General features: G+C 43.8%; 1 protein-coding gene across 6 annotated transcripts in view; it reads left to right on the top strand.

Moving 5' to 3' along the window:
* Positions 1 to 15735, top strand: part of UNC80 (unc-80 homolog, NALCN channel complex subunit) — a 197667-nt gene that overhangs the window by 47311 nt on the left and 134621 nt on the right. For 5 of the 6 annotated variants that reach the window (XM_030580473.1, XM_030580471.1, XM_030580474.1 and 2 more), the window contains exons 12-17: positions 623 to 891; positions 3140 to 3517; positions 4596 to 4742; positions 10827 to 10974; positions 12212 to 12360; positions 14076 to 14245. In XM_030580473.1, the coding sequence (XP_030436333.1) occupies positions 623 to 891; positions 3140 to 3517; positions 4596 to 4742; positions 10827 to 10974; positions 12212 to 12360; positions 14076 to 14245 (1261 nt within the window). The remainder of the gene's footprint in view (positions 1 to 622; positions 892 to 3139; positions 3518 to 4595; positions 4743 to 10826; positions 10975 to 12211; positions 12361 to 14075; positions 14246 to 15735) is intronic. The other variant, XM_030580475.1, reaches the window with a different exon arrangement.

The following is a 15735-nucleotide window of genomic DNA, read 5'->3' as shown; positions in this document are numbered from 1 at the left end:
GCATTCATTCTGGGAGCGTTTTGCCATGCACTAGGTCAGCTCCGTATCTGAATGGCTTACTAAAAGTTGGAGAGCTGGAGAGCTGTGATGCTCACGTTTCTAATTGATCCCTAAGATACTTATGTGCTGACATATTTAGAAATAAAAAAACAAATTACACTATTGCCTGTGGCCAGGAGTGGCGCCAGGGTTTCTGACTCCCTAAGCGAACGGCCATTTCGCCGCCCCCCGCTGGTCCGGTGGACCTACCACAGTCATGCCGGCGGACGGTCCGCTGGTCTAAAGGCTCCGGTGGACCTGCCGCAGGCATGACTGCGGTAAGTCCAATGGAGCCTTTACACCAGCGCACCGTCCACCAAAATGTCTGCGGCAGCTCGACTGGAGCCTTTCCAGCAGCAGACTGTCTGCCGGCATGACTGCGGTAGGTCCACCGGACCCGTGTGCCGCCCCCCCCGGCAAAATAGCACCCCCTAAAAATTCTGGCCCCTTAGGCCATTGCCTAGGTCGCCTAAATGGTAGCATCAGCCCTGCCTGTGGCACTAATTACAGTAATCAGCAAGCCTGAATGGGTAATTTTGTCACTAAAACGGAAAAGCCAAGATACCTGTTTTCTGTCTTACAGTGCGATCCCAGATTTCTACCATCACTGTGGCCACCTTCAACACCACACTGGCCTCATTCAACGTGGGCTACGCGGACTTCTTCAGTGAGCACATGCGGAAGCTGTGCAACCAGGTGCCCATTCCAGAGATGCCCCATGAGCCGCTGGCCTGCGCCAATCTCCCACGGAGTTTGACTGACTCCTGCATCAATTACAGCTGCCTGGAGGACACGGATCACATTGATGGCACCAACAACTTTGTCCACAAGAACGGCATGCTGGATCTTTCGGTAATTGGCAAAGGAACAAGAAAAGCCTCAGCCGTCTTCTGTCAATGCGGCTGTGCCATTGAGCTAACCTGAGGGTTTTTTTCCATAGTCTCTTTATATACTTATCCATTCAGGCACTGCAGAAAGGTCTTTCAAGACCAGTAGGGTACATTTGAAAAATACTCAAGGGTGTAGTCTTTCAGGTAATGCAACTTCTGTTTTTCTTAACGAGAGTAATACATGTGCACCAAGGGAGAATACACCCATAAAGTTCTGACTGAAAACTAGAAAAGCAAAAAAATTATAACAGAATGTTTCCTTCTCTTTCTTCTCATTTATGATCCTTCCTCTGGCATGCTAAAAGGCTTGTCAATTGTTCGGAAGCAGAGAATTCCTCAAGTAACCATCTCTCCTCTCACTGCATCTGCCTTACAGATCCTTGCAGTTGGCTCTAATGAAAAGAGAGATCATTTCAGTGTACTTGCTGAAATGAATCCTTCACATTTAGCAGGATTTAGTAAGAATTAAAATTAACAGAAGTAGTCAAGCACATAGGCATCTGCCTTGCAGATCCTAACATACTCAGTGATACAAACACATAGTAAGAGATGGTCCCTGTCAGTTGGGAGGGGAAGTGACTTGCCCAGGTTTACACAGGAAGTCAGTGGTAGAACAGGATTAGAACCCAAGTCTCCTGACCTGCATTCCTGTGCCCTACCCAGCAGACCATGAGTCATTTCCTAGTGCTAACACAGAGGTTTCTGACATTGGACCAGCAAATAAGATCTTCATGAGGGAGGTAGACTCCCTTGAAGGGAGAGAAATTCATCCATGTCAAAATTTCAGTAAAGCTCACCACCATCCTGGCTCTGGCAGATCATTACCTTCTTCTTCTGTGGAATGAGTTAGTGAATCCAAACTCTCACATTATCCAAGGGAGAAGAAGATATTTAGAATCAAACCCTTGCATTTAAAATATTCACTGTTTCTTGGAATGTTGTCCTCCTTTGGCCTCTGTGACTGACCTCTCCTGGTTTTCATTCCCTCCTCTCTAATTGCTCCTTCAGCATGTCCTTAGGACGATCCTCCTCATCCTCCCCACCAGCTTTCTGGGGAGGTTCCACAGGGCTCTGTCCTGGGTCCCCTTCTCTTCTACCTCCATATCTTGCCTCTGGGCAATCTCATTTGCAAACACAAATTCAACTGCCTTCTCTATGCTGATGACTCACAGATCTACCTTTCCACTCCAGACCTCCTCTCCTTCTGCCCAAACTAAAATTTCAGCCTGTCTCACAGATGTGGCCTTGTGGATGTCTAGGCATTAGCTCAAGCACAACATGGCTAAAACTGAGCTTTTAATCTTTCCACCCCCACAAGAACTTCCCCCTCTGCCTTCTCAACCACTGTGAACAACCCCAACATCCTGCCTGTTGCTCATGCCCATAACCTGGGTGTCATCTTTGACTCAGATCTCTCTGAGGGTCTTCACATCCAGGCATATCTAAACCTCGTGAATTCTTTCTGAATGACATCTCTGTGATATGGCCTTTACTTTCCATCACACAGCTGAAATTCTTGTCCAGGCTGTCAGAGTCCGGCATTTCAGTGACTGCAATGTCCATCTCTCAGCCCTTGGTAAATGCAATCTTGCCCTGCTCATATCCATTCAGAATCCTTCTGCAAATATTGTTTTCCAAGCCCATTGCTTTGACCGTGTCTCCCCTCTCTTTGCATCCCTCCACTGGCTCCTCCTCCTCTATCACATTGAACATAAAGCTGCTTGTCTTCACTTTCAAGGCCCTTCATAGCCTATTCCTACCCTCTCTATCCTTTCTCATTCACCATCGAGGTGTTTGTTGATTTCAGCCTCCAGTTGGCCTGTAACACCATCCTCCATCAACCACTTGTTAAATTCCTGCTTTTTCCCATGCTGCCTATTGCATTTGGGAGGAACTCTTCATAAACACCCGCAAAACAAATGCATTAATCTCCTTCAAAACTCCCTTTTGCTGGGATGCCTACCAAAAACTTGATGACGGTTAGGCCGTTGGTGTGCTGAAACCACTGCCTACCATATGACCAATATTGTCTCATTGTTTCCTTGTGCTCCCCAATTGTGTGTCAGTATCAACCTCTTGTCTCTTGACTTACATTTAGATTGTAAGCTGTCCATGACTAAGGCTCCTATGCGCCATGGTAATACAAATATGAAATGATGATAATACAGAAAACAAGTCTGACCAAAACACGTTGTTTCCTCTTTCTCTAGGTGGTTCTGAAGGCCGTTTACTTGGTCCTGAACCATGACATCAGCTCCCGGATCTGTGATGTCGCGTTGAACATCGTCGAGTGCCTGCTGCAGCTTGGCGTGGTGCCGTGCGTGGAGAAAGTCAGAAGGAAGAGCGAGAACAAGGAAAATGAATCAGCAGAAAAGAGACCGAGTGAGGGATCCTTCCAGCTCAAGGGGGCTACTTCGGGCGGCCCAGCCTGTGGATTCGGGGCCCCCCCAGTCAGTGGAACTGGAGATGGAGGAGGCGAAGAAGGGGGAGGGGGAGGAAGTGGTGGAGGAGGAGGTGGCGGAGCTGATGGAGGTGGCGGCGGAGGAGGTGGAGGACCTTATGAAAAGAATGATAAAAATCAAGAAAAGGTATGTTTGGGTACAATGTAATATAGAGAACACATGCATGTGACATTAGTTATGTCAAGTGTGTGTGTGTGTGTGTGTATTTGTATGTATATGTGGGTGAGTAATTATCATTTCTTTTTTCCTCTCTGTTTTTGGGAAACTGCTAGGTTTTCTTTTCTTTAAGCACCACTCAGACATATTCATTTGTGTCACTGTAGTACCCACTTCAAACCCAGTGCATGCATCACCATGGAGAATTCAGCGCCCTTTGCTGTGCCTACTCAAGCAAAGCAACTCTGCTAAGCAGCCCTAATTGGCCTAGCGTGGCTGCATTTTTTATATAAAACAAGTATTCCTGATGCCCTGAATAGGTGCTGTTTTACATACTGCACAACTGCTGTTTTAAAACAGGAAAAATTATTGCTGATTTTTTCTACTTTTTATTATTTATTTTACAGTAGCACATAGATGCTCCCACATTCAAGGCACTGTGCAAACAAATATCAAGAGATGGACAGTAACCTAAGGAGACTACAATCTAATGAGACAAGACAGAGTCATACAGCAGATCCATGGCAGAGCTAGGAATAGAACCCAGATCTCATGACTCCACATCCCAGGCCTTATCCACTAGATGACAACACAGACTTCATTTTGTTACTTGACTTGATGCAAAGGGTTCTGATCCCTGAGTTCCTTAGGACTTGGTCCTGCCCCACTTACTCATGTCGGTAGTCCTTTATGAGTGGTCCCATGGATTTCAATGGGACTACTTTCAGTAAAGTAGTACTCAGTATCAGTCCAGGTAGCACAATCTGACCCTTGCTGCCTGGCAGATAGCTGATACTAGGAGTACCTGAATTGACATCAGTGCTCATTGTAGTCAGAATTGCACCTGATAGCAAGTTTTTGAAGGATTAGGCCCTGAGCTAGAATAGATAAGTCAGTAGGTTTTTCAAGAGTTACTTAACTCTTCAGACTAATATTGGACTGTTTGCAATCAAGAATGTGCAGCAGTATGTTCTGAGCAAATGTTAAAGGTATGCCAGTTACCTGACCTCAGTGTCACGTGGTGTTGTTTCCCCTCTGCGGCTCTTAGGATGAAAGTACTCCCATAAGCACCCACAGGCTGGCACTGACGATGCTGATCAAAATAGTGAAATCCCTGGGCTGTGCTTATGGCTGCGGAGAAGGACACCGAGGGCTCTCTGGAGATCGTCTGAGACACCAGGTATTCCAGGAGAATGTAAGAGAACTAAAGCAGATTCCAGTTCTCCCCAGCCCCTTCTTTCTGAAATGAGTCTGCTGATGTTGAGAAGCCCCCACTCTCCCCCTCCACACAGCTTCCTTTATATTCGTCATTAAATGCTGGCCCCCGTCTCAGATGCACCTGCTGAGTGCTGCAGCTGAACCAAAGGGAGACAATGGCCGTTTAAGCCACCTTTATCCCTTTTAAATTCCTGGCCCTGCTAGGGGCGTGTCTCGGGCCCAACAAGACAATTTAGAGCAGCCCCAGAGGCTTCTCTGCCATGCATACTTTACTAGCAAGAGTCACTTTTGTACACTGGTGCAGCATAGCTACACTGGGGAGGTTTACAGTGGTGACTAAATCAGTTTGGTCCCATGGATACAAAAATCCGTAAGTGTAGACAAGCCCTGCATTACCTTCTAGTGGCCTTGAATGTCTGCTTATGGGCTGCTCCAGCAAACCTGAATAGCCAGGGTGCACTGTGCTCCAAGCATGCTGTCATGCTGCAGTCTGTGCAGGAGGGCAGCAAAAGACCCCCCTCCTCTATCGTGAGGTAGTTTTACCTAGTTTTCTGGCCCTTTGTTACCATTCAAGCAGCATAAAGAGCCCAGAATTGCTCAGTTACTGCTGTAATTGCATCCCAGAAAATTAAAACCCAGGTACAGGGGGTTTCAATGGGAACACAGTGCCCAGTGTCCTGCCAAACAGGTGCATTTTGAAGGCCCAGTCCCGCAAACACTTTTTACTGGCCATCATGCATGCTACAATGAGCATTCCCATTGGCTTCGTTAGCAAGTGTAGACTGTGCCTGCGAAAATGGAGGTGGATGTGGGATTGAGACCTGGCTAAAAATAACGCCTAGAGTGGTGGATTTTATATGATCACCCTCTTCCCCCCCTTACTGTCTCAGTTAGTTAAAAAATTGACAGTAGGCATGCATGCAGCATGTTGTATTTTGATACTGAGCCTTGAATTCAAAGCGTTTAGCTGTAGATCCTGAACCTCAGAGTGATATGAGCTCAAGGCTAGAGCTGAGCGAATAATTGATTTTTTGGATTGATGGCCAAACCGAAAAGAGTGAAAAAAAATCTGTTTGTTTCGAACCAAAATTGATTTTTTTTTCTTGCCAAAATGAAAAGCTGTAAATGTTTATTTGGGTTGAATGAAACATTTCAAATATCAAATCAAAATGACATTTTCAAAATTGTTTCAACATTTCCAAAATAATTTTGTCAGCTGAAACAGTTTTCCAAATTCGTGAATAGTTTTAGACCTCCCAAAATGCATTTTCCAGTAAATTTTATATTTGCTGCAAAAAATAAAAATAAAAAAATTAAAAAATTGCCCAGCTCTAGTCAAGATCAGGATCAGTTAAACTTCTCAAAGTGTTTGATTACACTGCTCTACAGCCAGAATGCTTCTGAAATAAATGTAGTCCAACTTTACTAATTCTGGGTCACTGAGAACGAAAATGATGCTTAAAATTGTTGATTTTCAAGATATGCTATTGGGTCAGTATATACGACCCTTGACTTGGGAGTGGCGGAGAATAAGTGAGTTATAAAGGGAATGGATCTCAATTTAAACCAGAAATGACTAAAATACATCTTTGACTGGATGTATGAATAAATCTATGACTGGGTTTGGACAGTACTTGCTTTTTAGGCAAAACAATGAATGATGCAATCTGAATCTGGTATTGCATCATACATGATATGAATTGCATCATGTTATTCCTAGAAGTCATGGATGATGCAATCATAATGAAGCTTACATCACTCTGCTGAACAAATTGCCCTATATGAGCTCTAGAAATCATACAGTGTCGTGCTCTCTTATTTGTCAGTGTTTGATTTTGCAAAGGGACGCATTTCTGTTTAGCCAAAGTGAGCAGAGATGCCTCGTACTTGTGTGAACAGTGCAGGTAACTTCTGCTGTGTTTGTGGTGAAGTGACTTTTGCATCACAAAAGCACAGTATAACCACTGTGGTTAAGAAAGCCTATCACCTTTCTTTTGGCTGCAAAATTGGAGATCAGGACATGTGGGTCCCACACATATGCTGCAACACTTGTGCAACAAATCTTCGCCAGTGATTGAACAGGAAAAGGAAATCTATGCCTTTTGCAGTGCCAATGATTTGGAGAGAACCAACAGATCATACCAGCAGTTGTTACTTCTGCATAGTGCCTCCACTTGGGAAAGGTGTGTCAAAGAGGAAAAAGTGGACTGCGCATTATCCAAACATTCCATCAGCTATACACCCAGTACCCCACGGAGAAGGACTGCCAGTTCCTGATGCACCAGAATCATTCTCACTTGAGTCAGACGAGGAAGAGGAAGAGGATGAAACTTGTGGTCCTGAACCATCAATGTCACAGGACCCACATTTTCTCCCATCCTCCTCCTCTGAACCACACCTCATAATACAAGGTGAACTGAATGACCTTGTCAGGGATTTGGAACTACCCAAGAGTAAGGCAGAGCTGTTGGGCTCCAGACTACAGCAGTGGAATCTCCTGGCAGGCTATCAGGGCAAAGGGAGCCCGTCAGTACTTGCAGACTATTGCTGAACAGTGACAAGAGACGCTCCATTTAATGAATACAAGAGAGAAGCCAAGAAGCGCTGAGTAGACACTGAATAGGACTAAACTATGTGGATAATAGTTTTTTGCCTTTTGTTTCATAATAAATTTTATTTATATAATCCTTTTGCTCATTTTTAAAGTGTTACATAAACAGGACAGGTGAAATATTATCATGTAAAGCAACCATAAACACATGAAAAGACCTAGGTTTACAATTTATGATTAAAACTCTACTATCTACGCAATATACATAGACATAAAATGTAAAAACTTAAATATCTTAGAAACAGTAGCCAATCAGTTGTTTTAATTGTCATATTTGAATTCAGCACATCAAAATACATAATAAATATCACATTTTATCTCTGCAGCAGACGACTTTCTCAAAAATTGTAGACCAGTGTTACATAATAAAATGCAGATGTTTCTTTTTCCTTCAGTTTACTTTGCAGATTGTTTACATGCTTTTGGTTCTGATGAATGTTTCCTTGACGTTCACTAAGCATTTTTACCAGTTCTGAGAGACTGATCCACACTGTAAAACTCGAGAATAAGGGTTAGAACTTTAAAAGAGAGGACTCCTGAAGGTACTGGTTGCTGATTCTTATCCTGGCTTTTGTCAGCGTGTTGGATGAGACCTTCCTATCTAAGTACCTGTCTGACCTCATCACCATAGAAGCTGTGCACTTCATAGTCCTCGCGACTCCCATGAGGCAGGGAAGTATTGCCCCTATTTAACAAACACACAAAGACTAAGGTCCAGATTTTTAAAGGTATTTAGGCATTGCTGCGCTCAGGGTTGCAATGCTTAAGTCTCCTTTTCAAAAGCGATTTAGGCACTTAAGAACCTAAATCCCTTTGGAAAATAAGCTTTAGTCTCCTAAATAAGTTAAGCATTGCAACACTGAGCAAAGCAATGCCTAAAGACATTTTAAAAATTGAGGCCTACCTGATGCCCAGTTTTACATGGGAAGTCTGTGGCTGAGCCAGGGATGGAACACAGAGCGCCTAAGTAGCAGTTCATGTGTTTAAAATTCTCCTTTGCATTCCCCTGATTCCAAAGCTGCTCTGTGCAGGCTGGTCTCACTGCTCTGGTTTGGGCACTTAAAAAATTGCTTTAATTTATGCTGGGCTGTAATGGCCACAAGAGGCCAAAGACACAAGTGAGGATTGATGTGGCATAGGCAGGGGTGGCTCAATGTTTTTTGCCGCCGCAAGCATGGCAGTCAGGTGGCCTTTGGCGGCATTTCTGCAGGTGATCTGCTGGTCTGAAGGTGATCTGCCAAAGCTGCGAGACCGGCGGACCTCCCACAGGCATGCCGCCGAAGTCTGCCTGACTGCCGCCCTCACGGCAACCGGCACACCGCCGCCCCAGGCAGGGTTGGCTCTAGCTTTTTTGCCGCCCCAAGCTTGGCAGTCAGGCAGCCTTTGGAAGCTTGCCTGCGAGAGGTCCCCGGTCCCGCGGATTCGGCAGTGCGCCTGCGGGAGGTCTGCCGGTCCTGCGGCTTCAGTGTACCCACTGCCGAATTGCTGCCGAATCCACAGGACCGGGGACTTCCTGCAGGCAAGTCGCCGAAGGCTGCCTGACTGCCGCCCTCACAGGGTCCGGCAGTGCCCCCCGCAGCTTGCTGCCCCAGGCACATGCTTGGAGTGCTGGTGCCTGGAGCCGCCGCTGGCCCCAGGCACACCTTTGCTGTGCTGGTGCCTGGAGCTGCCCCTGGGCATAGGGACATCTTAGCAGTGCTTCCTTGTCCAAACTATACTAGCAGCAGGAACGAGGCGTTACATCAGAGTCCCTAAAACAGATCTGCACTGCTTTGCAGTAGTGTGATCCTCAGACTGGCTTCTACAGCTTTAAATTCAAATTATGCTGACAGTGCAATGCAAAGCAGCTGCACCACATTAGAGGATCCAGCTAGTTGTTTTCCTGGAGATAAAAATTATAATTAATTTTGTTTTAAACTGAAAGCACAAAATAGTCATCAGGCAATTCCAAATGTCTGTGTGCTGAGGGTTTTTTTTTTCTTCCCCTTTTTAAATCCTAATTTCACCAGTTCTCCTGTTTCACTGTAATTTGCACCACCGTTTTCCTGTCTATATAAACATCCAGAGTCAGGGATGTGAAACTAAGAAAAAAGTAGAAAATAATTTATTTTCATATAGTGCCTTTCTGCACAAGCTTCCTCAAAATCCTTTCTAAAGCAGCGAGGAAGATACTAGTCATGACTGTGTAGGCAAACATAACATCCATGATGCAGTCAGCAATACTTCACAGTATACTCTAGAGCATTAGAGGCCTGATCTAAAGACTATTAACGTTAATGGGAGCCTTTCCCTTGGGCTGATCAGTTTGTTTCAGGGGGAATTGGATCAGGCCTTAGGGCTGTCAAACTCACTTTTTGGAGAGGGCCAAATTCTGTTTGCCATTATGGTACCAGAGAGACAGGACTACGATGCTAGTGTCATGTGCAGCCATCACTGGGTGGCAGAGAACCCAGTGATGGTAACGGGAGGTTTGCACAAAGAGCAAGGGTCCAGAATGGCCTGGTATGTAGCAACCAAGCTATTACTTAGTAAAATTACCATTAAGTTTTGCATCGTTTAGGCCCTGATCCAGCAAAACGCTTAGGAACATGCTTGAATTTAAGCATGTGAAGAGTCCCGTTAGCCTCAGTGGGACATGCTTAATGTTAAGCGTGTGCCTAAGTGCCTTGCTGATCTGGGGTCTTTATGGAAAGAGATTTGTAGTGCATTTTGGAGATGACTGCTATTTCCGCTGTTTGTTTATTTGGCCAGGCTATTTTGAATGCACCACTGTGGTAACTGCATGCACAATTGTACATCTAAGTTATTAGAAAATCACAGTATTACCATTGGGCTTCAGAACCAACACCACCCTGTGAGGAAACAGACAATTCACCCATCTCTTGGAGCTGATACTTCAGGCTTTTTAATACCTCACTGCGTTGGGTCACACCTAAATAGTTAACTTTGCAATAAAGAGTCAACACTGAATTATTTTTGTAAATAAAAGTTTGCATTTGCACCATCTGAACTGGTTACTGGAGTCAGATAAACACATGAACAGGGTTGGATCTGGGATATAGGTTCAAAATCTGACATCCTTACACCACAGTCTGTTTTATCAACGTTTATACTGTAAGTGTTGGCCAGGGTAGTTGGGCTCCTACTCATTTCACCAGCGATGAAATTTTAACTTCCATTTGGAGGACTGCAAGAGGAGGGCAGAAGTGACCTTGATTTAACATCTTCTCCAAAAGATAATGTAGTGTAATGGCTCCTATTACTGAATTGCATGGTTGGCATTAGCTGAGAGCCCATATCTTGTTATGGTATTTGAACCTTTTGATTAGTAGCTGAGATTACTTATAACAACGCAGCACTGGTGAAACAAGGGCAGAAATGCACCGAAGGACCCAACAACTGTCACCAAAATTCAAGCAGATACTTCTCATTTTTGTAATATCTTCACAGGCTCAGAATTGCCTTACAAAGCTCTACAAACTGGATAAAATGCAGTTCCGGCAGACCATGAGGGACTATGTGAACAGGGATTCCCTCAATAATGTTGTGGATTTCCTTCACGCTTTGCTAGGATTCTGCATGGAGCCAGTCACTGACAGTAAGTACAGCTGGCATCACAACCCCAGTCACATTTTCATCGATGACACTACCATAGGGGATGCTGGCTGCCATTTTCAAAAAGTCGTAGTGAATTTCTAAAGGCAAAATGTAGCCCTGTAAATTCTTTTATTTCCAGTACAATTGGAATTAGAGAAGCATATGTGCTCTCTCTTTTAATGCATCCTACCTGTTTGTTTATGGCTTCATGAAAGAAAATTTTCTCTCAGCTATGCCTCAGGCATGAGGCTTTCTGCTTAAAAACATGACCAAATGCCAGCTGGAGTGGACTGTGCATTCTATGTTTATTCTGAATGGAGATATAATTGAGCATTAAATCTCTCTGCAGAGCCTAAAGTGAGGCAGCAAATAGCTAAACAGATCATGTAAACAAGTATAGGAGCATTCAGATTTATGTGCATACAGCATAAGTCCATTTTTTTAAGTTAGGCAAACAGTTCTATGTACTATTATGATGATGGTACGTATACATTGGTCACTGCATGCATAAGTAGCTAATTGTGGGCATTTGGAATATAGGAATTGCCATATCAAAACACACAAGTAGTTTATCTCTTTGTCTATGATTCCAGTCACTTCAGAGAAAGGTGCAAGAAACACCATAGTGGGCAACTGTGAAATAACCGGCCCACAGGGCACGTTTCTTCTTAACACCCATCAGATACACATTGGCTTATCCCTTCAAGGGATAGGCCCTCTCTTGTGAATGTTGTTGCCCTGTCTAAAGAACTGTGGATGTGTTCGTTATCTATATAAATGTTTAATCTGTTGTTTGAATTGTTCTGAGATCTTGGCCTCCATTGTACCTTGTGAGAGCAGTTTCATTGGTTAAAAAGAATTTCCTTTCATTAGTTTTAAATTGCTTTTCAATTTAGTTGAAGGACCCCTTGTTCTGTGTTATCTGAGTGGGGAGACAGGGATGCCTGAATTGCCTTTCCTGTTCCATTTGTTATTTTGTATCCCCCTGTTTTAGGGAGAGGATAAACAGTTTTGATCATTTCAATCTCTCTTCAAATGGCAGATTTTTCTATCCCTCTTCTTATTTGTGCCACTTATATCTGCTGTGTTGTTTATGAGGTAGGGTCACAAAAATTGAACATATGATTTTGGGTGATTTATGTCTTTTAATACATTTAAAAAGTAATTATGTATTTAATCTGTAATTTGTTAACACATCTCAGCCGAGCTGTGTGGTTTATTGTGCTTGCATTTTGCAGACAAGGCTGGATTTGGAAATAACTTCACTACAGTGGACAACAAGTCCACAGCGCAAAGTGTGGAAGGTATTATTGTTGGCGCCATGTTCAAGTCACTGATCACTCGCTGCGCTTCCACCACGCATGAACTGCATAGCCCTGAAAACCTGGTGAGGATTTAGGTGCAGGTTTTACGAGTTGAATTTTCTCTCCCTCCTAACGCAGCTGGGCTTGAAAATCAGGGCTCGATTCAATGAGACTTTATTGGCATAGCTAGCTAGACAAGTTTAAGAAAAAGACTTATCCTTCAGGTGTTCGTCAGGGGCAAATCTGACCCAGCCAGCATAGAGTCATACACTGTGTTTGGTCTTTGACTCCCTGTGTTTTCAAATGGGGACTCCATTTGTTTAATTGTGAATTTGACATTAATGAAAAGGAAAGACTAGTAGCACTAAACTGGAGCTAGGAATAATGGGCTAGATTCCCACCTGGGGTAAAGCAGAGTAGTTCCATTGCCTTCAGTGGAGATATGCCGGTTTACATGAGCTGGATGTGACCCCGTTCTGGTAGGTGCTGTGCAAGCTTCCTGAGTACAGTCCTACTAAGGTAACTCAAGCCTAACCTGCAGTACCTCTGTATTTCTCTCTTGGAACTCTCTTAACAAAAGCTGCCAATCGTACTGAACTAATGTTTAGTTTTGGGAAGAGGGCAGACATCTTCTAGGGGCTCATTTAGGACCAACGGCTATACTTTTGCTTGAGAAGATGTATGCCTTTCCAAAGGTGAAGAGGTAGGTAGTTGAGATCCCAATTCAGGAAGGTACATAAGCACATGCCTAACTTCAAACCTGTGAGTAGACTGCATAGTGCCCACTACACACTCTGTAAAGATGGTGGGCTGATGTGACAAGGCTACGTCTGGGATTTTCCTATTATGGGACGACTTGCATGCGTAAAGATGGGTATGTGCGTCAGTATCTTGTGGAATCAGGACCTCAGTCAGAGTACCAGCTAGTCTGTCAACTAATCTGGTGTTTGTAGAGTACTGGCCATAGTTCCACAGCTGGGATTTTCAGAATAGACTGAGGGCTCTCAAGAAAGCTCCTGAAACAGATGTTGGGTCCTTTGGAAGGTTCTCTCCCTCAGAACTAGGGCTGCCCTTTCCATACCAACTCCTCCCAGGGGCTACAGTTATGCACGCAAATGTACTGAAGTAAAAAACAAAATCTAATTATGGGAGTTAGAATGGTGAATGTATGAGTCATTCCTCTCCATTGTCGTGATGTAATCCTTTCAAATAATTAAGAAAAAATCTGAGATGCTGCATTTTTTCAATAGGATTTTTCATGCCTTTTAAGATTATGAGTTAGATGAATGGGTAAAAAAGGCTTCAAATCATCTTCACAGCTCCCAGATCCTCTGATCCAGAAGCCCTGGCATAATTTAAAACAGCCTTTGTCCAGTACAGTATATGCATCGATGTGAGGGTCAGCTGCAAACTTGCCTTAGTTAAATTATTTCTTCACAGCTCCCTGCTCCACCTTTAATAATGATGTTAATTTAAAAACTAGTCATATGCACCATCAAGCAGATCAGTAACTCATAGATTACATTATCAAAAGAGTTTGCCACAGATGGTTACAGAGTCTCTTAGCTGGCTCCTGGATTGACTTTCCTCTTACAAAGAGAAACATTTGACCTTAATGAGAAAACATAAACCTGTAAGTAAAGAGCCGCTCAGACAACAGCTGGCACAATTATTGAGGTATGCAGTTCTTCATGATCTAGTGCATCACCCTGGTTGTATACAAAAGGAATATATCTTTCCCTCCCTGCTTGTATGCAAACTGAGTAACACAGCTCTCTCTCTCTCCTTTGTTATTCAGGGATTGTACTGTGACATCCGGCAATTGGTCCAATTTATCAAGGAGGCTCATGGGAATGTTTTTAGAAGGGTGGCACTGAGCGCCCTTTTGGACAGTGCTGAAAAGTTAATTCCGGGGAAGAAAACAGATGAAACAACTGAGCAGGATCTGAAGCCCCTGGGGAGCAAAAAGTTTGTGTCTGGGAGAGATTTGTGTCTGAATGATTTATATACTGTTGTATAATTTATTATGCTGAACACTGTAATAAGAGGGCCTGAAACATAGGGCCTTGTATCAGAGGCCTGAGGCCTGGGTTAAAGTAATGGTCAGAACTTTGCTTTATATTACCAAGTTAAGTTGTGAGCAAGAGGCAGGCCCTGCTCACAGAATTTGGCAAGCATAGTGTTGATATTGTAAAAACACACATTCCTAAGAGGTGCTGGGCAAAAAGCACTCACGCAAGCACATTCCAAAAGGGAGGTACCAGAACATCCTGATAAACAAATTCCCCAAAGATAACAGGAACATGTTGACTCATTTTAAGGATTAGGTCAGGATGATAGCATGATGAATCGAGATGTTTTGATGGAACCTACAAGGCCAGTATGTCAGAGGGTGGCACCCTGGTAAGTCAAGAGTGATACGTAACTTGTTGTGTTTTGGTGTATAAAGATGTATCTCAGAGGCAATATCTTTGTCTGGCCTAGGGTATAGTGGAAAGTCTCAACACTAACTGAGACGGTCCATTGTCACGAGCATACAAATGTTAGTGTATCTGTAACCATTGAGCCGGGGCATTAGCACCGTGCTTTGTTGGCAATAAACCTGACCAAGTGCCTTTGCACCTTAATGAATTTTGTGGTCAGTGGGCGGTTTGCTCGAGTTCTACTGTGCCAGCTGTCTGCGCAGAGTTGGGACAGCACACATGGAGAACACACACACGCAGCAAACATCTGACGACAAACACAGATGTAGGAAAGTACAAGGAGTTGTTTGTTTTCATCTTGTTAGCACATGTCCGCTCCTGATGTATAGGACTTGAGTGTGGCAGTGACAGAAGCCACACTTAAAATTTAATAAAGTGAGGCAGCTATGGAAGTAGCCATGAAAAAAGTGGATCAGAAATAACTGGAACAAAGGAAATAAAATAGCAAAGCAGCGGAAATTCAGGGGGAAGGAAGAGTAGAGAAACAGGAGAAAGAAAGAGGAGGGATGGAGGTTGAGTGTGAAGGGATAATTGCAACCTCCACCCCCAACATCATGTGGACATGGCTTAGTATTAGCATCAGTACCTTGAGGTGCTGAGAGCTATTGGTCTGAATGCCTATACTCAGATGTGGGGAGCATGATACTAAAGAAACCTAGGTTGCTTTATTAATTTAATATGCTGTCTTGGGATGTGTTGCATTTAAGTGTGAGACAAAAGAATAAGTATGGATCAAAAATGGAGCTTCAAACGGAACTAAATGAATTAGTCTCATGTAAACTGGCAGCATCAGATTTGTTGCATGATTTTCTTGGCCTCAGAGACACGCAGACGACACTGGCCAAGATTGCCAAAAGTATGTGATCAATACTTTCTGATAATCTGCCTTCTTTAAGGCACCTCAGATTGAGCACCCACAAAATGAGGCTCCCAACATTGCTAGTAGCTTTTGAAAATGTTGGCTAGAGCCCTGTG

Source organism: Gopherus evgoodei, chromosome 11 (assembly GCF_007399415.2).
Source record: "Gopherus evgoodei ecotype Sinaloan lineage chromosome 11, rGopEvg1_v1.p, whole genome shotgun sequence".
NCBI lineage: Eukaryota > Metazoa > Chordata > Testudines > Testudinidae > Gopherus > Gopherus evgoodei.
Note: the sequence above shows the minus strand (reverse complement) of the source record. Positions and strands in the feature narration are given on the sequence as shown.